A 22,741-nucleotide genomic window follows, 5' to 3' on the forward strand; every position below is an offset into this window, starting at 1 on the left:
CAAATGAAATGTCCTGTCATTACAATTCTCCATCTTTCGAACTAATTATACACTGTAAGATATTGACAATCGCGCTTTTATTCCGAAGGCTTCCTCATTACAATACGACTATGACGTCACGTGAGTACTTCTAGCAGAATACTAGTCCACCTCTAACTGACGAAAACACAGCACAGTCTACGTTTTTTAATCTGTGAAGGTAACGCCTATGTTTGGCTAGTCGTTTTACTATGAAATTTTGTTTAATCTTGACAGTACTGATGAAGACAATATGAAGCCATCCGTTTCGTTGACTTGTTCCTAGATAAGATCATTTTACATCGACTATCAAAGCCAGGCATTAGCTATTAGACTGCTAGCTAGCTAGCTAGCTATTAGTAGCTAGCTGCTACTATACTGTAATGCACCCTAAAAATGATCGAATACAGATTGCCAGTCAGGAGGTAGATAAAACTAACTACTGAAGATGTTTTTATCTACAGTACAGTAGCTGGCAAACTGGCTGGTTTTTAATCTTCGACAATTATTCCATATGTTCTTATTTATTACGTTATAAACGGGCAATTACGGTAATTTCAGCAAACGGAGGATTCTTTGACAAATACAGTATGTAGTATGTAGTTCGGGGGAGGATCAATGTTGTGGCCCGCATTTGACCCCGCCCACCGTTTTTTGTTCATCTGAGGTTTGACAGTCACGCTGAATACAAACACATGTTTGTGCATGGCACATGTTGAAAGCAAATGTAGTTCATTTTTGAAGATAGTAAGGAATAATATATTGAGTGATACCTGCTAGAGTATGTAACCTATCAAGTGAAGGTTACTCCACCGTTCTACCACTACACGTCTTTCCCATCACTCTGCTCAAAACCGCTATATGCTCACAGGAAAAATAATTGCGACTCCAAATCCGCTCCATTCATTTTTTGTTTAGTAATAATTCAAAAAAATAATCTGTAGATTTTATGTATGTCTAGCATTCGTGCTTATATAACCAAGCCATATAGTATTTTAATGAAGACTTGCTTTTTTTTAACAGCATGAAAGGAGGAGGATACGAAGTAGTTAGTATTTAAAATAGTCCACAAATCTGTCAGTCTTTTAGCCAAAATGTATACACCCAAACAAGTACCACTATATTATTCGTTTATTATAAATTTTATACGACAACAAAATGGTAAAGCATTTCCGCTCGGCTGGCAAGAAAATCTGATGCTCAGCATTTTTAAGCAACTTCTTTCCTATAGAATGTATAAAATAAAATAGTACATTTACTTGCTTTGAATTCAATTAAACTGAAACGAAAAAAGCAGTATCCACATGCAGCCAAAAAGGAACAAAAATAATATTCTATTAATGGGCTATTTTCTATTATACATGTCAAGCAATTGCAAATCGCTTGCTTTCAAATATTTTGCGCTCAGCATTTAACTAGCATATACATTGCGTATATTGGCTGTAAAAACGAAAATCTAAAACTGACTGGAAATTAAATTAAAACATTTCGCTGTCAAGTGTCTGTCAATAGTACCTTGGAAAATACTTTTAGAAAGACGAGTTTCGCCAGAGTCTGTGGCTTCAGGGTGATGTAATGGTGCATGATGTATTTCTGTAATTCTCTACCAATAGTTTTTCAATAATATTACAGCCAATTAACAGATGATACAACTACTACCACATTTAATATATTCTATAGGCCTATAAGATAATGATCTCAAAACGGAAACTTCTTGTAAAAGTCAGACTTACCTTCCGACATGAAACCAAATTACCCAATTAAAATGTAAGTAGACCAATACAAGGCAAGCAGCATTGAGTGGGTTTCAGCAAACAGCACTTGACATCCTTTTGCACCATTTGCGCTGAGAAATACATATGGACGCAGTAGTACCAAATGTGGCATGAATTATTTTTTCAAACTGTCCAACATGGTGAACTTTAAGGCTTCCAATGGCATATATTTTATTTGTGAGATTACATTACATACCTCTTCATACTTTTACTCACGGTGAGCATTGTGAGCTTGCAAATGTGGGTACTGAATAGCGCCACCTTGTGGTTCATTGGATATTGCTTGGTCCCATTTGGTTGTTTCATGATTGTAAACAAACCTACCAAGTTGGATTATAATATTATTTTTAGAGTACGAGTTAATATGTGCAATACTACGCTCTGCACATGTTCGTTGGTCAACAGCAGTGAGGTTTTTTGACAAACAGATTTTATTCATATAGATGTAAAGATCTTCATAGGTACAGGCAAAATATGAAGTAACATTAAGATCAGTCATTTGGGGCTATTGGAATTAAGTTTGAGCATTTTTACATATTCAAAATGATGGAGTTTGGGCCCTTTTGCCCTATTATCTCACGAGAATCTGCAAAAAACACCAGTGAACTGCTGAAACCCTAATTAACTAAGCCTTTTAATCCTTAGCTACAATAGCTACCCACTTTGTTCTTGTCTGATAGCATATGCACGTTTTCCCTAATTTATTAGTTGTGGTTCTACATCACTCCCTCTCCAGACTGTTCTTTGTTCTCCTAATTTCTCTAAGTTCCCTTTATTTTGCACCAGTAGCTTTGCCCCAGATTTTGCACCAATTTATTAATTAAATTATTGAGTGAACTTCATGAAAGCTTAAGCAAGGATGTTTATATTTGTATCTATGCAGGATAGGTTCGATTTAGATTCGCTTGATACCTTCGTGAACCTCAGTTTGAGTGACCTCAAAGGAATATAAAGCACTTCTAAATAAATGACCTTTTTTTATCATCACTTACCAACATTAGAGATTTACAGTGGGGAGAACAAGTATTTGATACCCTGCCAATTTTTCAGGTTTTCCCACTTACAAAGCATGTAGAAGTCTGTAATTTTTATCATTGGTACTCTTCAACAGTGAGTGATGGAATCTAAAACAAAAATCCAGAAAATCACATTGTAGGATTTTTAAGTAATTCATTTGCATTTTATTGCATGACATATGTATTTGATACATCAGAAAAGCAGAGCTTTATATTTGGTACAGAAACCTTTGTTTGCAATTACAGAGATCATATGTTTCCTGTAGTTCTTGACCAGGTTTCCACACACTGCAGCAGGGATTTTGTCCCAGTCCTCCATACAGACCTTCTCCAGATCCTTCAGGTTTCGGGGCTGTCGCTGGGCAATACAGACTTTCAGCTCCCTCCAAAGATTTTCTATTGGATTCAAGTCTGGAGACTGGCTAGGCCACTTCAGGACCTGGAGATGCTTCTTACGGAGCCACTCCTTGGTTGCCCTGGCTGTGTGTTTTGGGTCGTTGTCATGCTGGAAGACCCAGCCAGGACCCATCTTCAATGCTCTTACTGAGGAAAGGAGGTTGTTTGCCAAGATCTTGGCCCCATCCATCCTCCTCTCAATACGGTGCAGTCGTCCTGTCCCCTTTGCAGAAAAGCATCCCCAAAGAATGATGTTTCCACCTCCATGCTTCACGGTTGGGATGGTGTTCTTGGGGTTGTACTTATCCTTCTTCATCCTCCAAACAAGGCGAGTGGAGTTTAGACCAAAAAGCTCTATTTTTGTCTCATCAGACCACATGACCTTCTCCCATTCCTCCTCTGGATCATCCAGATGGTCATTGGCAAACTTCAGACGGGCCTGGACATGCGCTGGCTTGAGCAGGGGGACCTTGTGTGTGCTGCAGGATTTTAATTCATGACGGCGTAGTGTGTTACTAATGGTTTTCATTGAGACTTTGGTCCCAGCTCTCTTCAGGTCATTGACCAGGTCCTGCCGTGTAGTTCTGGGCTGATCCCTCACCTTTCTCATGATCATTGATGCCCCATGAGGTGAGATCTTGCATGGAGTCCCAGACCGAGGGAGATTGACCGTCATCTTGAACTTCTTCTATTTTCTAATAATTGCGCCAGCAGTTGTTGCCTTCTCACCAAGCTGCTTGCCTATTGTCCTGTAGCCCATCCAAGCCTTGTGTGGGTTTACAATTTTATCCCTGATGTCCTTACACAGCCCTCTGGTCTTGGCCATTGTGGAGAGGTTGGAGTCTGTTTGATTGAGTGTGTGGACAAGTGTCTTTTATACAGGTAACAAGTTCAAACAGGTGCAGTTAATACAGGGAATGAGTGGAGAACAGGAGGGTTTCTTAAAGAAAAACTAACAGGTCTGTGAGAGACGGAATTCTTACTGGTTGGTAGGTGATCAAATACTTCTATCATGCAATAAAATGCAAATTATTTATTTAAAAATCTTACAATGTGATTTTCTGGATTTTTGTCTCTCACAGTTGAAGTGTACCTATGATAAAAATTGCAGACGTCTACATGCTTTGTAAGTAGGAAAACCTGCAAAATCGGCAGTGTATCAAATACTTGTTCTCCTCACTGTATATCTCTAATGTTGGTAAGTGATGATAAAAAAAAGGTCATTTATTTAGAAGTGCTTTACAGACAAACACGAGAGCATGTCGTTCTCGTTTCAAGAACAGCGAAGTCCAGCCCAGAATTTGATATAAACTACAGTGGTGAGTTCTGTAGTTAGCACCTGGAATAGACCTAAGTGCATGATGATAATGATAGAGTTCACGACAGTGTCATCAGCGTATAGATTCATTTCAATCTTTCGTGCTGGTGCCACCAACTGAAAGACACCAGTGGAAAGGTATAGCCCTGAATATGGAGAATAACACTAGTGTTCTTGCTGACTCACGCGCATTAACTACCCTATAATTTAGGCCATAGTAAGGAATTATAATTATTCTGCTGATTTAAATCAGCTATTGTGAAAGCCCTATACGTTTGACTGATGTGTTCTCCCATTGCACCCGCTTCTTTGCACACTCCACTGGCTTCCAGTTGAAGCTCATATCTGCTACATGGTCCTTGCCTACCAAGAAATAAGAGGAGCTTCTGCTCCATACTTCCAGGCAATTCTCAAATCCTCTAACCGGGCTCTTCCTTCAGCTACCTCTGGGCTTTTAGCCATCTCGCCTTTGGGTAGGCAGTTCCCAAACCACACAGTCACAACTTGTCTCTGTCCTGGCTTCCCCTGGAGGCTAGAATAGCAGTGACAGGCAGTTTTCTGTAAGAATCTTTTCATAGTGTACCTAAAATAGTTTCACTGCCATCCCCTCAGTTGTGTTTTGTAAACTTTACTTATTATGTTTAACCTATTATTTGTATGATATTTTTTCCAGCACTGACTTTTGCCTATAACTAATGTGTTGATTAGAATACACTCAATACTAATGTATGCACTTCTGGATAAGAGAGTCTGCCAAATGACTAAAATATAACTGTAATATACAGGATGTTTAAGTAGTTGAATACAGAAAATGCTGACTGAAGCCTACATTTGGGACTGTAAATAGTGTTCATTACACCACCGAAAGGTCATTAATTTCATGGAATTGTAAGTAACACAATATGATTCATTATATATTTTGGGTAGGCTTTACCCAAAAAGATATAATGATAATCTATCAACTTTTTGACTTTTTCTGGTTTTCTAATTTTTGTAGCCTTGATTTTCAAATTTCTGGAGTCTTGATTTTTGTAGCCTACATGAAAAAGTGTGATTCCACCAAGTAATTCATAACCTGCTTTCTTAAGTTGTTTTAAAGAGAGCATTGTGTAAGATTAGGAAAAACACAAAAAACTTGATTGTTTTAATTAAACACTTTATTTGTATTTATTTTTTCAGTCTGGTTTATCGATTTTCACAGTAGTGGTTAGTTGAAGCCCTAGTATGAAATAAATAACACAGGTAATAAGCTATTGTAATATACCTTTTAATGTAGATCATATTGTAATGTATTAATGATTCAAGGGAGTAGACACCATTATAGCAATTTGTGTATTATGGTAATTTTGACTTGTTTTGTTTTACAACAGATTTCTATGATCCAGTTAAACATTTTTGAAGAAGAGAACAAGGTAGAAGGTCAACTGGTCCACCAGGCGGTGTCCAACAATAATGACAGACTCCTCAATGAGCTGCTGTCTGAAGAAAAGTACAGGAAATGCATTAACTGTAGGAGTGGCTGGGGTATTCCAGGAACACCTTTACGAATGGCAGCATCTAAAGGTCATCTCCGGTGTGTGCAGGTTCTTCTGGCTCATGGAGCAGAGGTGGACTGTTTAGATGTAAAGGCTCAGACTCCACTTTTCAGAGCTGTCTGTGGGAAATACTTGAACTGTGTTTTAGCACTTCTCAGGGCTGGTGCTAACCCCAATGGCAGTTTGTATAACAACTGTTCTCCGGTCCTAACTGCAGCCAGAGAAGGGGATGGTGAGATTTTGAAGCAACTGCTTAAACATGGTGCTGAAGTCAACTCCAGATCCAAGATCTTGCTGTTCACTTCAAGTACTGGCGTTTCTAGTGGCCCCCTCTATCTTTCAGCTGTATATGGACACTTTGACTGCTTTAAAGTTTTGCTGCTCTATGGGGCTGATCCAAATTACAACTGCACAGATCCCAAACTTCTTCCTAAAATCAAGCAGCCCAAGACGGTGCTTGAAATGTGCCTCAGACATGGTTGTGGGGTTGAGTATATCCAACTCTTGATTGACTTTGGTGCAAATGTCTACCTTCCCACACTCATCATAGAGAAATCCACCAAGCAGAATGAGGCTGTGGAGCTGCTGTTGCAAGAAAGAGGTAATGCGTGTGGGCTGCTGATAAACTTTAGTCTTCACATATTCTTTTCTGTTTTATTGACACTAGACAAGGAGCTCTAGATAATATATAGGGCTCTACTGCTTGTTATATAGGGCTCTACCGGCTGTTAGAATAGACTTTTGAATCTGTCTGCAAAACCATTTTTAAATAAAAAATAGCTCATTCAATTGTTCTTTTTTGCTAGGTTGTCCCAAGTCTCTTATGTCACAGTGCCGTCTTGCTATCCGAGGATACCTCAGAAAGATCAACAGAATCCAGTTCATTGACCATTTGGAAATGCCATCCAGCATTTTAAACTTCTTGCAATACAAGTCAGTCCAAACAACTGCTGTGCATCTTTGAGGAAAGTATTTTATGTCACAAAACTTTTTCTACATTAAACAGATGCTTACTTATTTCTAAAATAATTTTGTGATGCTGAAATAGTCATTATTAGTCCTTCATTTGAGAATATCTCTTAATTCTTTTGTTTTTTAATCATTTAATCTTTTTTTTGTGTTATTTCGTTTTATCTCTATCACAAAGAATAGTCAAATATATGTGCTTTTCAAAAGACAGCAATGTCAGCATAAAATGTGCTGTAGAAATTACAGTAATTAACATGTCTTAAACACATTTTGCCACAGATCAAATTTTTTACATGTTTTATGTGCATAAATACTGTATAATTATTAAATAGTATTACTTATGAGGTTCATAAGTAATACTTATGAACCACAGGTATTTCCTAGGCTTTATAGAGCATGAAATTGTAGTTCGTGGTGTTCCAATCTTGTATCCATAATTGTATCTGTTTGTCACAGTTACTTGTATTCGGATATACTTGTGATTGGAATAGCTGGAAGTACGTTTTAAAAATGTTTTGTATGCTGATGAAACCTATAACTCAACTGTGCGTTATTACATCATCACTCACAGAGTGCTTATTAGTGTTATTCTGATGTTCACTGACTCCAAAAAATATTTAAATTTTTTTAATATATATTTCAAGATTGGCATATGAATAAAAAAATATTACTCTGCCGTTGACACTGTAACTTTGATAGAAACTCACCAGTTATATTATCAGACTAAGTCACAGTTGCAGTGTGTGGGCAAAAATGGGTTTCGGCAGGTCGATACATAGACACAAAAAATTGTCAACAGGATTTTTGTCAAGTCCATGGGATTTAATCTGTGATTCAGGAGTATATTGACAGGGAAATCTGGCAACCCTGATCCATTGCCTCTTTTGAACAGCATGGCCTGAAGGGAAGTTAGTGCCTCCTGTTTGTTTGGTTTTTCAAGTTTTCTGATGTTTGACAAAGGGGGACATGCTTACCATTATACCCTGTTACCATGAATTCCCATAAATAAATGAAATATTACATTTCATGTTAATTGATTAAAACTACTAAGAAACTGTCATCATTGTGGACAATGTGGTCTCATTAGCTAATAAAAGCACACTTACATTTGCAGTTAATGTCCACATTCATTATGACACCACATCATATATTGACTGTAAGTAATGTAATTAGGAGTAATGGTGTGTCCTGAGGCACCATGGGGATGTCAGGATTCCACCGTTTTCAACTTCAATACAATACCAGGGAAATTACACAATTCTTGATACTCATTTCGATACCATGGCAAAAAACTAATTCTAATACATCAAACATCATACATTCTAAATTAACAAATACAATTAAAGCACCATTGATGAAACTTCGGCCACTTAATAAACATCTGCTTGGTTAAGACAATGGTCCATGCGTTTAGTTACTCTATGGTCTGTTCATTTTCACTTCACTATAAATCTATACATTAGGCTAGCTAGGATATATATTTGTTGCATCTATGTCAACAAAAATGTACAGTAGTCAAGATTATAAAGACAAAGTTTTTTACGTAAGCAGCCAGGGGTTGTTTCATTGTGGTTAGCTAAGTGAAATAAAACCCTGTTTCAAAAAAATTTGGGACAAATGCAATAAAAAACATTCATCCCTGTATTTATTTGAAAATAGTACAAAGACAACATATCAAATGTTGAACCTGAGAAATTATATTGTTTTTGGAAAAATACATGCCTGTTTTGAATTTGATGCAAGCAACATGTTTCCAGTTGGGACAGAGGCAACAAAACCGTGGCAAAGTTGTAGAATGCTAAAAAACTAAACCTGGTGGAATAGCATCCCAACATTTTACGACAGGGTTGTACAATCAGTGGACTATGGAGTGGACTATTTATAATGACAGTGTGCTGGTAAAAATTTACTTGGGTGGGTAAATTTATAGATAGGCTGGTGTAGTTAAAAATGTTGGGTACATTTAAAGACTGAACGAGTCTAGGTTGATTAATGATACAAAGGTTGCTTGTGTTCTTGAATTTTAAAAAGTAATTCAGCCATTAGAAGGGTAACATCAAAATAATTTCCCAAGCAAACCACATGAAGTGCTACTTCTCGAGAGAGGCCTACTTGAAATAATGTCTTATTGTTTATGATGTTATTTTATCTAATTTAATGTTCATGACAAAATGATTGTGGGAGAGAAGGAGCGGTTGGGGGGTTAGTAAAGATTCGTACCTCTACCCTGTATATAAAGACAGGAAAAACCTGAATAAATGAGTTAAGGAACATAACAAATGCAGATGTACTGCATGATACAATTAAGCATTTAACATTGTGTCATGCACTCTGGCATGTATAACACTGCAGAGCAGGCCCAGTGGTCAACAATTTTAGATTAAAATGGCAAAAAGAAAGGATCAAAGTGACTTTGAAAGAGGGTTCATTATTATATAATTTGATAATAATGTTTGTGTTTGTAGTCTGCCTCTCCTTTTGTTGTTTTTTGTTCTGTTTTGTATAGAACATTAAAAGGATGTTTCCCTTCAACTCTGCGCCTGTGCCCTGCTTCCTCCACCATGACATTTGCGCTGTTCTGTGAAGGGATGAGTGCACATCGTTGTACGAGATATTCAGTTTCTTGGCAGTTTCTCACATTTTTCAGAACAATAATAGAGTGATGAGTTTCAGAAGAAAGTTCTTTGTTTCTGGCCATTTTGAGCCTGTAATCAAACCAATCAATCAAATTTATTTATAAAGCCCTTTTTACAACAGCAGTTGTCACAAAGTGCTTTACAGAGACACCCGGCCTTAAACCCCAAGGAGCAAACAACAGTAGCGTTGAATTTCAGTGGCTAGGAAAAACTCCCTAAGAAGGTCGAATTTTAGGAAGAAACCTAGAGAGGACCCTCAAACCTCAGTTGCTGATGCTCCAGATACTCAGCTAGTCTAAAGGCCAGTTTTATTGCCTCTTTAATCAGAACACCAGTTTCCAGCTGTGCTAACGTAATTGCAAAAAGTGGTTTTCTAATGATCAACTAGCCTTTTAAAATGATTAACTTGGATTAGCAAACACAACGTGCCATTGGGAAACAGGAGGACTGAGGGTTGCTGATAATTAGCCTCTGTACGCCTATGTTGATATTTCAAAAAAAATCTGCTGTTTACAGCTATAATAGTAATTTCCAACATTAACAACATCTACTCTGTATTTCTCATCAATTTGATGTCATTTTAATCGAATCAAAAACATGGACATTTCTAAGTGACCCTACATTTTTGAAAGGTAGTGTATTTCAAATGCCAATAATAATATGTACATAAATGTAAATGGTCTGCTACAAAACATGTTTTACATTATGTAAATCAGTTTACAAAAAGTTGTACTGACTATCTAAAATGCAATTAAAACGTGTAATATTAAGAATTAATGTGAATTGAGGACCCCTGGCTTTCTAAAAGGGAGTTTTTACTTAGTTTCAAAACCACAGCATGTAGATCGAAGCGAGGTTGACCAACTTTTATAATATTAAAAGTTTACATTAATAATTTGGATATAATCTGTCATTTTCTATTACTACCATCACTTAATTTTGAGTAGTGGTCAGTGTGAAACGTCATTCCCGGGATAAACGCACTCACTACAACAACCAGAATTCAATGCGCAGATTAACAAGAGCCTCGAGTCGAGACAGGTTTGGTTGCATTGGTTAGATAGGACAACTGAACAAAGTGAATCGGATTTTTTTATATATATATATATATATATATATATATATATCTTAGTGTTGCAGCCCAACATCAAGGTCAGTTAATGTATATATTACGCACATATCACAAACACTACTTGCTATTATTTATTTTAAATAGAAACATAGTTTTATCCTATTTGCTAGTTAGCAAATATTACCCTGAACGTAATGCTAGTAGCTAGCTGCAGAAGGCGTTTGATGTTAATAGTAGCAGACTAGCTAGGTTGTATATACTCTTGTCTTGTGAATCTTTCAGCCAAGGTAAAACATTGCATCTGTAAAATGTGAGGTTGAGTTAACTTGGAGTACCTCTGTCGCTAAATAACCAGTTCACTATAACGACTCAATATTAGCTCGTTATAACTTTAAGTTTATTTAGACTTGCAGGCCACGCACAATGTAACGTTAGCGACAATACAATTGCTTCCACTAGCGATACATTGCTTTGTTGTGGTCCTAACCGGTCCTTACCTGACGACTTTTTTTTTCTAAAACGCTATGCCTGTTCTGTTTTCCCATGCATAACGGTTGTACAAACAATAAGCCTACGAGCGATACCTGCTTTATTAACTCGACCTTTGCATGCAAGTCCATTAGTTTGAGGCCTCAAAGAATGGACTAACAAAATAAAAATGTACTGTGTTGATGTGTCTACACCTCTGGCGTATAATCTCTTTTTCGCCTAGTATCAGCATGTAGGAGAAATGAAGGGTTATTGATGTTATGTGAAATAGACAAGATTTCTGGAAAAACGAAACATATTAGCAAACTTATGTACGTTTCCGGTCAAAACGTGTATTTTTATTTTTTAAATATCTGAAAAGATTGCAGTTCATCGATCATTGCTAGTTATTGATGTTTACATAGTCTGAAATATACATGCATACATTAAATATTTCTTGATCAAAATATTTGTGAAACATTAGTGGTCATTTGGAATGTTTTTAACAGTTCTGCTGAATGTATTATCCTACGTTCAGGTAGCATGAGAAGTATACACTACTAGGCACTGCACTCTAAACGTTTTTCATTGCGCCTTCACTTTGTCGCAATGAATCGTACTAACTGACCTTACCTACTGAGTACACATTACATTCTTTGTATTACACTCAACGTTGTAATAGTTTATCATGGCTGTGGTTCTCAACCTGGGGGGCCACAGAGAGCTGCCAAGAAGGTGGCCTTGAGTTCACAAGGAGGGAGCATGATTTAAATTACTTTGCCACACTCCACATGGCATTAAAATACTGTGCATTGGAAAAGTATTTAAACCTTCCTTTTCATTAAGACTTCCCGTATGACTCCTGTTTGTCAGGAATGCAACAGTGCATGGAATAGTCTTAATTTCTCAGAACAAGAATAGATTAATGAGTTTCATGAGAAAATCCTTTGTTTCTTCATTTTGAGCCTGTAATCGAACCCATAATTGCTGATGCTCCAGATACTCAACTAGTCTAAAGGCCAGTTTGATTGCTACTTTAATCAGCATAGCAGTTTTCAGCGGTGCTAACAATCACAAAAGAGTTTTCTAATGATCAACTTGGATAGGGAAACACAATATGCCATTAATTGAGGAGTGATTGTTGCTGTTCTATCAGTTTTTCACTGAAAATAAGTATCATTTCCAGCTACAATAGTAATTAATAATTGTATCAATGTCTACACTATTTCTGATTAATCTTGTTGTTCTAATAGACAGAAAATGTAGATTTCTTTCAAAAACAATGAGCTTTCTAAGTGACCCCAAACTGTTGATCGTGCGTGTGCGCGTGCATATGTACCAGCACGCGTATGCACATACACACCCCTACACACTTGATATTTGAACCTTTCCAGTCATCTTTTCACATGTAGCCTTTCCAAAAGAATAGATTAGATTTAACTTTGTGATTGAACAGTACATGTACTGTACAACGAAATGCAGTTAGCATCTAACCAGAAGGGAAAATAGGAGAGGGCAGGAAATGTACAAGTATATAAATGGAATGTATAGATGTGCAATGAAGTCAAATACAGTGAAAATTGACAAATTAAGTGTTCGTATGTGCAAGTGGGAAGGAATAGTTGTGTGTTGAGGCAAATGCTAGTACAAATGGCAATTCTGACTGTGCAGTCAAGCAAGTTAGAGATCTAAGGTGGCATGTGCAACTGAAATGCAGGGATAGCAGCAATGATGATCCCGAGGTAGACGTGCTTGTAAAATCCCAAAAAAGAAAAGCAAGGACAATAGCTATTCTAAATGTGCAGTGCATGCAAGTTGAAAGTGCAAGGTGACATGTTCCTGAGAGGCAGTACTAAGAGGTGGATGGGTGGGTATGGTCAGTGATTAGAGTTCAGCAGGGTTACAGTAGATGGAAAGGAGCTGTTCCTGAGCCCGCTGGTGCGGGAACAAAGAGACCTGTACCACCTGCCTGATGGTAGGAGGGCAAACAGTTTGTGGCATGGGTCTCTGATGATGCCACGCATCCTGCGCAAACACTGCTTGAAGCTGGACACGCTCCCCCTTTGTACCATTGATGAGAACTAGGGTGTGACTGCAGCCTTTAAACTTCCTGTGATCCACAATGAGCTCCTTGGTCTTTTTTACATTGAGGGCCTGGTTGTTGTCATGTTGCGCATCATGCCACCAGGCACTTGACCTCCTCCCTGTAAGCTGACTAGTCATTGTCACTGATCAGGGCTACCACCGTGGAATAATCATATTTTCCATTGACTAACAATAAATCTTTGCCGCACCGCGTCTTACTGACTGAGTGACTGACTAGCCCTTGTTAAATAGTGTAGTGGTTAGGGAAGCGTAATACGGAATAACAGGTCCTGCGTTCAACTCCCGTCACAGTCAAAGCAAATTATGCATTAGGATTTGTTCCATATAGATAAAAACATTGCTGGCTACAACCTTTAGTACCTACGTTCAATTATCATCACCTATATTGATAGTTATTGTATCGGTGTCCCAAGGACCAGATGCGCAGTAATTGGGAATTACTTACACACCTACAAAAAATTTAAGCCCCAACCATTTCTTTATTCTGATTTTATTTAAAAATCTGATTTAGTTTATTCTCTATGTATATTTGTAATTGGTAGATAAAAAAATATATAAAAATCCTAAACCAGAAAAAATACAATTGAGAACAGAATTATTTATGCACTGTATGTTGACAGAAAGTACTTTTTCTTGTATGGTGTGGACATGCGGTATGAGCTTATCATTTCGGTGTACAATCACAAGATTTATAGAGATGTAAAGAACTAAGTTCACACAACATGTCTATCCTGCATTCTAAAGCAGGTACTGAGTGTAATATCTCTAAAATGCAGATTTCTGCAGGGTCTTTGTTTTGAAAATGTAGACTTTTAAAAGCGGGATGATTTGAAAGGTATGCCATGCTAAACAATTTGACATCCAATTTATTTTCCAGGCTCTACGATGGTATTTTCTTACATGAACCATGTGATAGTAAGCTGAAATTCTAAGCACATGGAAGTGAATGTAGGAGCACAATTTATTATTGATGTAACTTGCCTCTAGTGCTGACAATTAACAACAATTATGGACAATAACAGTGCTAAAAAAATACTTTTTAGTTGCATGTGCGATCAAAATCATTGCACTGCAGAGCCCTGCTGTTTATTTTTGCAATACCTTGAGTTCCTCCTAGATAATGGACAGCTTTCTCCTTTTTCTGTGCAAAAAGCATAATACTTTTGATCTTAATGCTTTGCCAGCTTTATTTACCTATATGCTGATCCTATTAATTCCTCCAATACAAACACATAAGTAATTGCAAAACAAAGGCCCACCAATATATAATACATTATTTAATCCAACTATGCATAATCCTTGGTCCTACATTTCAGAAATAAATTCAAAAATGGGATATTGGCAGCTGTATTTCAACCTGCTGATGATGCTGTTTGTTCACTTTACCTTCTTGCAGATTTTGTTACCATGGAGCCCTACAGAGACGATAACCCACCGAATGACGCAAAGCGTTTGACTGCTGGCTGTGAACAGACATTTATGGGTGGCCTGGCTTCACAGTCTGAGTTGAATCCTCCATCTGACAAATTTGATGCTGTACCCCCTGAGCATCAGCCAACAGGGAAACTGAGGAGGACTGCCTTAAGATTCTTTGGAAGACGTAAAAGCATTTGTGTTTTACCCAACTTCTTTGGCGGGAGGAACAAACATTTTAACAAGTGGTCCTCTAAAAATGGAGTTAGCAAGAGTAAAACTCATGATGGATTTAGCAAGACAAGTTGGGAGGATAATCTGGGAACTGGATCTGTCCCAGCAGGATATTTGGAGTATCACAGTCAGAAAGATCCAGCAGTAAAGATTCATGATACTTGTTGTAGTGAATTGGGGCACCCAACTGGTGAACCGAAATCATTCTCTCTACCCAGGCAGAAAAAGGGTTTGAGGGGACTTTTTAACAGCATTAGGCGTCATAAAAAACATAGAAATAGTGATTTTGAAAACAATGAAATGTCTCATGTCTGCAACAAAGAGGTGCGTATCGCCCAGAATAACAATGACCAAAATGACACTCTGTGCCTGGGAATTCTGTCTGAATCCAATGTGCCTGATTTGGCAAATGTCAAAGATTGTTTGACAGTTGCTTCTGAATGTATTAATGTTGATGTCATAGTGTCTGACAATGACACAGTGAATCAAGGGAGTCTGGATTCTCTGACAAAAGGAGAGGCAAAGACGGATCATCAGAGTAAACATAAAGTGACACTCCATGCAAACACAGAAACTACTACTCTCCCAAACTCAAACCTTGAATCTTCAGTGAATGTCCAGTTGCCTACTGTGTCATCTCAGATGAGCTTGATTTTCTGTGATGTGGCTTCTCTGAAGAGTTTTGACTCACTTACTGGTTGTGGTGACATAATAGCAGATCAAGATGATGACAGCATTGCAGAGAGCACAGTCTCTGGGGAAAGGAGTCGAAATGCAGGCAAAAGGAGTTCCTGTTGTGTTACCTACCAGGGTGGAGGAGAAGAAATGGCCACTCCTGAGGTGGATGGGGACTATATCCAAGCCCTTTGGCAAAGTGAAGGTGCAGAGGGTGTTTGCTATACCCACAGCAAGGAACAAAACCTCAGTGAAAGTCCTAGGATGTCACCAGAAGAGCCATCTAGCTCTTATAACATGGACATCAGCAGTAATAGCAATGGTGCTCTTGGAGATACAGAGACCAGCCTTACATCTGTGGATGTCATGACTCCACAGAGTGACCATCAAGAGTCAGTTCCTAACAGCGATGAGGGTTACTATGATTCTACTACCCCAGGACAAGATGAAGATGGACATGACAAAGTTGATAGGATCAGGACAGTTTCACTTCCAAGAGACAGTTACAGTGGTGATGCTTTGTATGAGCTTTTTGAGCCTGATGACAGTCTTATCAGTCCACCCTTTGAAAAATCTAAACTGCCTGTGCCTGATCCGCTTCAGTTTTTAGACATACCGGCTCAATGCAGTGATGCTGTGGTTGCTGTTAAAACAGGTCTAAATGAAGAGGACCGGCTAACTTTGATCCAGCAGGACCTCCTCTGTGCGGAGCTGCAAAATATGTGTAGACCTTCCAAAGAGCAGACACTGTTTACCAAAGGGAGGATCCACCAAGATTGTTTTACCGAAAGCATTTCAAAAGTAAATACAAAAAGCCAATCCTCTATGAAAGAGGATCAGGTCAACGCAGAGGCTTTGAATAAAAAGGTTAACATCATGCTACATGGATCTCATGCCTTAAAAGAAAATGTAAAAGTCTGCAATGGTGGGAAGAGTGGGAAAATGCCTAGCAACAACTCATCAGATGCAGTTTGTAGCACCCAGTCTTCAAAAATGTGTCAGACACAAATGTACTCAGAGCAAATTAAGCCTGAATCCCCACAGGTAGTAGGATTTCATGATCCATGTAAAAAATCTAATAATGACTTGAAGGATGAACAGACAGTTTGCTTCTCCCAAGCCTTAATGGATTTTTCAAAACACTCCAATTTTTGTAGTAATTCAAATGAAAGCTTGGGAGGCTCTGAGTCAGACTCTCCATTTGCCCAAAATATGCAAGCCCTACCTGCCATCATCACATTTGATGTTGTGGACATAGATAATGAGGGGGAATATGACCAACAGATGGATATGGAGGAGGAAGATATCACGTCACCTTATGAAGTGTTTGAAGAAAGCTACTTGCAAAAGGATGCATTTGCAGAATGTGACTTAAGAATGTTTGATCTTTATGAACAGAGTCTCCTCAGTAATACCTGGGGAATTGCTAGCCTGCCACGTCACCTTAGCCTTACACAAGTTAAACAGTCAAATCCACTAGGTCCTCTGCCGAGCCCTCTGGCCTTAAATAGAAGGAGTAGATCCCTGGACACAGAAAGCTTGGAGTTAGAGTTGACTGACATGTATTTAGGGAGTGGGGCACAATTAACATCTTGCCCCAGAACTGAAAAAAGCTCAAAGAGAGCATCCTCACTTCACCGCAAAAAAAATGGAAACATTTCCACTTCAGAAAACAGTGATAATAGAAGCATAATGTTGCCGTCATGGCAACCAGAGACTGAGGGTACTGTAACACGCCCACAAGCAGATGGGAAAAGAACAGAGCAGCTGCGAAGTCTCTATCAAACCCCAAACAGGCAAATGGTATCATTCAGTCAGCCTGTCACTCGAGTCCCAAACTTTAAATCACATCAAATCACAGCTAGCAACGTGACTGATCGAGTATCATGTAAATATTTATTTCAGATTACAGAACCATTGCATAGGCCATCCCACCTTTTGCAATCTGAATCCTGTGGGCTTCAACCCCCTGGTTGTCCTCATGCCCCCTATGGGAGATCAGATAAGGCATCAGACGGTGGGGGTGAGGCTCTTTTTCACACATCCACTGTTGGTTTGCATTCTTACACTCAACACTGTAAGATGAGGCCAGTGGGGATCACACAGGGAATGCCTCATCTTTGCTCGGAGTCTGACAGTCCTTTAAGCTTAGTAGACTATGAGCAACAGACAGACTTCACCAGTAATGGAAGAAAAGCAGCGGATATGGTGTGCCCTGTTGGATGTATCAAACAAATGTCTAGCACAAATCCCTGAAAATGAGATCAATTCTCTTCTATACATTTTTAATACAATGTGCCACCAAAGACACAATCTGTTATGTTTACATCACCGAAAATCGAATGATTGTCTGTTACTTTACTCACACATGCATATGTTGTTGCTGGATAAGCTATTGTATTTCACTGTGATGTACAAGCCTTAGAATTTGTGTTACAATTGATAATTATGCCTGTGTTATTCTATCATTTTGATTTATCTTGTGAACAGCCATCACAATAAAGGCTGTCCCTTGCAATAATTCATTAATTGTTTAGGCCTGATTTTGCCTTGCCTTGGCACAGGTTAAATTGGGCTACACAGATCACATTGGTAACTAAACTACATTCTTTTTCACCTGATCACAGTTGTGTATAGCTTTTAGTGTTTAAAAAAAGTTGTTTAAATAAAGCTGTTGATCACTGTCTAGGTGTTGGTACACTTATGATGGTATTAGATTATAATTGTTAGGCTATACATTTGTAAAATAAATCCTCAATATGCAGATTTTGAAGTCAGGTAACCTTTTTTGAAATCACAGATAGAAAGAACAGCATTGGCTATGTAGCCTAAAGGCTAAACTATAAACTGTTACATGTATATTTGAAATTGAGAATTTCTGTCTTGCCTTGTTAAATAGTTGTAAAAATGTTTTGATTATTTACATATTTGGTTGATAAAATTTGAAAGTGATGCTTTGTTCTTTAGATCTGTATACTGTTGTATCTGCAAGTTATTTTTAATTTGTATTTGCAAACATTTGCTGAGAACTGATATAGATAGGTCTGGATTTTGCTCCGATAATTACTCCAATGTCTGCAGTCATAACTTTGAAACTGTATGTCATGTTCATGTAATAGTGCTGGTTGGGATTTTGGGGATATTACCCCTTCCCCATTTTGTCTAGCACTATGAAGAAATATAATGCTGCCTTGCACTTAAATCATCTATATGTTTGTTTATAAGTAAAAATGGGTGCAGTTGGGAGACTTGCAGTTTTATTGTCCTCATTTCTGTGAGTATAATCCCATTTGCATGCCTTATTCCATTTATTACAGTCATTGTCAAACCGCTTTCATCTTTTTGACAGAGCTCACTGTGTATTGGGCATTAATACATCTTATATATAATAACTGCACTGTTTGGCTACAGTATAAAACACTTGAGCCCCTCCATCTGGGGAGCTGCTTTAAATAACAAGGGTTAGGCTTCATTGTGGTCCAGGTGGGGCTTGGTCAACCTATAATCCCCTTTACAACCGATTACGTGAATATTTTTATAGGACTGTTCCCTAATCAACTGAATGAGCAATCCAAGGTAAACAAGGTAAAATGCATTATTCAGTTGGAGATCTACCCCTCCTAAGCCATTTTATTAGGTACACTTGCCCTTTAAAGCAAATGGCCAAACAAATTGTGGCTGCAACTCAAAATATAAAGCATGTAGATATGGTCAAGATGTTCAGTTGCAGAGTGATCTCATAATCTTTACTGTACAATGTGTAATTCATTGAGAACACAATGACATCACGGTCACTGGAAAGCAAAATCACTAACCGACTGAGGGCTGGATTCAAACTCACACAAAGAAAACTCACACAAAAGAAAACAATTTAAATCACAGGCTGTTCCAACTTGCGTGAATTTCATCACAACTTATAATGTGATTCAGTAGTGTGTATGGCCCCCACGTGCCTGTATGCACTCCTGACAACGTCTGGGCGTGCTCCTGATGAGATGGTGGATCGTGTCCTGGGCGGTCTCCTGGACAGTCTGTGTTGCTAATTGGTGGCGTCGAATACGCCAGTTCATAACGTCCCAGAGGTTCTCAATTTGGTTCAGGTCTGGGGAATGTGAGGTCCAGTCAATGGCATCAGTGCTTTTGTCTTACAGGAACTACCTACGCACTGGCCACATAAGGTCTGACGATGGGTCTGAGGATTTCATCCCAAACAGCAGTCAGGGTACACAGCATTGCTTGCGACAGCATGTGTGGATGTGCCATCCTGGAGGAGCTGGGCTACCTGTGCGACCTGAATGGGCTGCAGGTAACACCTCATGCTGCCAATAGTGACAAGGACACTAGCAAAACTAGAGTAGAATAAGTCAGGAAGGATAAGGACAAAGCAATTGTCTTTTTGCCATCACCTGCAATACCATTCCCTTTTTGGGGTTGTCTTGCTGTTGCCTCTCCAGGGCACCTGTTGTCACTTTCATTTGTACCAAAACAGGTGACATTGATTCACAATCGCTTATGCTTCCTAACTGAGCACATATCCCTGAAGTTTAATATACTGTGATGTGTTCCCTTATTTATTTATTTTTGCAGTTTTTTTACCCATGTGAATGAACTAAGATTTTGCTAGGGGTCTGGGATGTTGACTAGACATGAACCAAACAGCATTGTTACCAAACCTTATAATTAATTATGTATCACCAATTTGAATTTTACAGTCCATTTCATGGAGAGTTAGTGCACACTGCAGCCTCACAAAAGGTGTTTTTACTGATTACATGTTGGTTATACATTTATTTCTGAGTCATATACACCCACACCATGTGAGCGATCGGGTTATAGTGACAGATGTCAAGGTTCCAGCATTTCCAAAACACCTGTTAAGGAAATTTTCACGCACAACATTCTCTTGAGATTGGAGAATGATGTTATACTTTCCTGTGTGCATTAGTTTTTTCGCCGAAAAAAACGTTTATGAAATGTACAAATCTCTAACCTGCAAGCTGAATATTTAATACAGTGGTGTGCAGAAGGGCATCTCTGAGCACGCAATGCGTCAAACCTTAAAATGGTTTTGGGCAAAGAGGTGTCTTATACCATGGCTTCTTACAGTTTTTTCTGATTGCTTAAGCACATTTTTTGTAACTATTGGATATTTTTGCAAAACTCTACACACAAACAAGAAAACCTTTCACCCAATTATCAAAACATTGTAGTTCTCTTGCAAAAGCGAACACAGCTAGATTAACTCTTCACACCTTCGTAAAAATGATGTTTTCGTATCAAACAGTAAACACAAGCCATCATCTACTAAGCACACAATGTGCCAACTACACACTGATGGTATGAATACAAAACACATCTGGCTTTTGCTTTCTCTGCGTACAGATGTCAATTTGAGGTCATACTTTTGTCATAGTGTCATGTAAACATACAAGGATCCAAACTTCAAGTATTGGTGTTTATTCACACTCATCAAAACCAAGACAAAGTCAGAACACAAAATAATAATTTCACAAAATAAATAAAAGTAAAAGACAATCAGCCTACATCATGTCGTCTTTCTGGGTCCGGCCACAAAATTTCGTCCACATCGCATGCAATATCCTCCAGTCCAAGGCACCGGGGAAAATATCTCCTTGAATGCCGTATCCAGGCCTGACATGATGCCTGGTCAATATCTCCACATGCCTCCTCCATTGCCTGTAAAAGGGCTACCTGTTGATGAGGATGACGGTCGTACATTTTCCAGCGCCAGGCAGAGAAGAACTCCTCGATGGGATTTAAGAATGCAGAGTATGGAGGGAGGTTGAGTGCCATGAAGAATGGGTGGTCTGTAAACCAGTTGCGGACCAAAGCAGCCCTTTGGAAACTAACATTGTCCCATATGATGACATATTGGGTATGCTCTGGTCTCTGAACAGTGAGCATGTCATGTAAGGTTTCCAGGAATGCAATAATGTGTGCAGTGTTGTATGGGCCTATGGTTGCATGATGGTGAACAACACCATTTAGGCTTATAGCTGCACACATGGTTATGTCACCACCACGTTGTCCTGGGACATTGATGATGGCACGGTGTCCAATAATGTTCCTGCCACGTCTCCTGGTTTTACTGAGGTTAAAACCGGCCTCATCTACAAAAAGTAGCTCATGTCCCATGGCATCTGCTTCTAGTTCCATCACTCTCTGGACAAGACAAAACAAATGCAACACATCAGGCCCATGCACAGCACTACAGTATGCACTTCCAAATTCAGAACCAATGACACTATAGCTTACCTGCACATAGTCATATCGCAGTTGCTTTACACGTTCTGTGTTTCTCTCGAAAGGAACTCTAAATGTGCTTCATTCTTATTCTGTGGCTCGCAAGTACACGACTTAGTGCAGAAATGCTTACACTGTGTATATTTTGAAAGATGGTGTCATTATCAATTATGCGCTGCTGTATTTCGCGCAGTCTTATTGCATTATTGGCAATCACCATGTTCACTATATGGATCTCTTGCTCTGGAGTGAACATTCTTCCTCTGCCCCCAACATCTGGACGTCTAGTAATTCTGTAAAGTAACAATTTCAGTATTTTTGCATGTATGGTACTGTTGTGTTTCTCATTACAGTATGGCAGTGCTACAAAGTACTTACCGATTCTCATTTCAAATGTCCTAATGATGCTTGCCACAGTGTAGCGGCTCAAATTAGGCTGAACCCGTTGGCCAGCTTCCCTCAGGATCATCCCATGGTTGATGACATGGTCCACTATTGTAGCTCTGATGTCATCAGTTATTCTATTTCTTACTCTTCTTACCCTTCCTCTTTCCCCTCCTCGTCCTCTTCTTGCTCCTCCTTGTCCTCTTCCTCTAACTTCCTCTAACCCTCTCGCTTCTTCAACTCCACGTCCTCTTCCTCCAACTTCTTCACCTCCACGTCCTCTCCCTCGGCCTCCTCTGATTCTCACTCTTCTCACTCTTACTGCTCCTTCCATTGTACTCCGCACAGACAGCTTACCTGTGGCTTATTTATAGTGCTTAGGCTGATTGCAAAGTGAACTAATTATCTAAAACAGTTTTCACATGTGAAAGTGTGCCAGACAGTTGGCAAAATGGTGTTAAT

The 22,741-nt window shown here is 38.7% G+C and overlaps 2 protein-coding genes across 4 annotated transcripts; both read left to right on the plus strand.

The window, feature by feature from the left end:
* Positions 1-96: 96 nt before the first annotated feature.
* asb12a (ankyrin repeat and SOCS box-containing 12a) lies at positions 97-8,087 on the plus strand. 3 transcript variants are annotated; one of them, XM_013134500.4, is made up of 4 exons: positions 108-199; positions 5,703-5,765; positions 5,894-6,659; positions 6,865-8,087. In XM_013134500.4, exons 3-4 carry the CDS (start codon positions 5,900-5,902, stop codon positions 7,020-7,022), a joined length of 918 nt encoding a protein of 305 aa, XP_012989954.1. In that variant the 5' UTR covers positions 108-199; positions 5,703-5,765; positions 5,894-5,899; the 3' UTR covers positions 7,023-8,087. The 3 variants fall into 3 exon arrangements, with proteins under 3 accessions (XP_012989952.1, XP_012989954.1, XP_012989953.1); XM_013134498.4 differs by lacking the exon at positions 5,703-5,765 and having other exon boundaries at positions 97-199; XM_013134499.4 differs by lacking the exons at positions 108-199; positions 5,703-5,765 and adding an exon at positions 4,397-4,996.
* Positions 8,088-10,597: 2,510 nt separating this feature from the next.
* amer1 (APC membrane recruitment protein 1) lies at positions 10,598-18,877 on the plus strand. The gene is made up of 2 exons (XM_010865004.4): positions 10,598-10,815; positions 14,706-18,877. The coding sequence occupies exon 2, from the start codon at positions 14,717-14,719 to the stop codon at positions 17,885-17,887; it is 3,171 nt and encodes a 1,056-aa protein (XP_010863306.2). The 5' UTR covers positions 10,598-10,815; positions 14,706-14,716; the 3' UTR covers positions 17,888-18,877.
* The last annotated feature ends 3,864 nt before the right edge of the window (positions 18,878-22,741 follow it).

Source organism: Esox lucius, chromosome 7, assembly GCF_011004845.1.
Source record: "Esox lucius isolate fEsoLuc1 chromosome 7, fEsoLuc1.pri, whole genome shotgun sequence".
Classification (NCBI taxonomy): domain Eukaryota; kingdom Metazoa; phylum Chordata; class Actinopteri; order Esociformes; family Esocidae; genus Esox; species Esox lucius.

Excerpts from the sequence above, each read along its gene's own strand:
- asb12a (XM_013134498.4), top strand. The coding sequence starts at position 5,900 with ATGATCCAGTTAAACATTTTTGAAGAAGAGAACAAGGTAGAAGGTCAA. Across the intron at positions 6,660-6,864 it reads GCTGCTGTTGCAAGAAAGAG|GTTGTCCCAAGTCTCTTATG; the intron begins GTAATGCGTGTG and ends CTTTTTTGCTAG.
- amer1 (XM_010865004.4), top strand. The coding sequence starts at position 14,717 with ATGGAGCCCTACAGAGACGATAACCCACCGAATGACGCAAAGCGTTTG.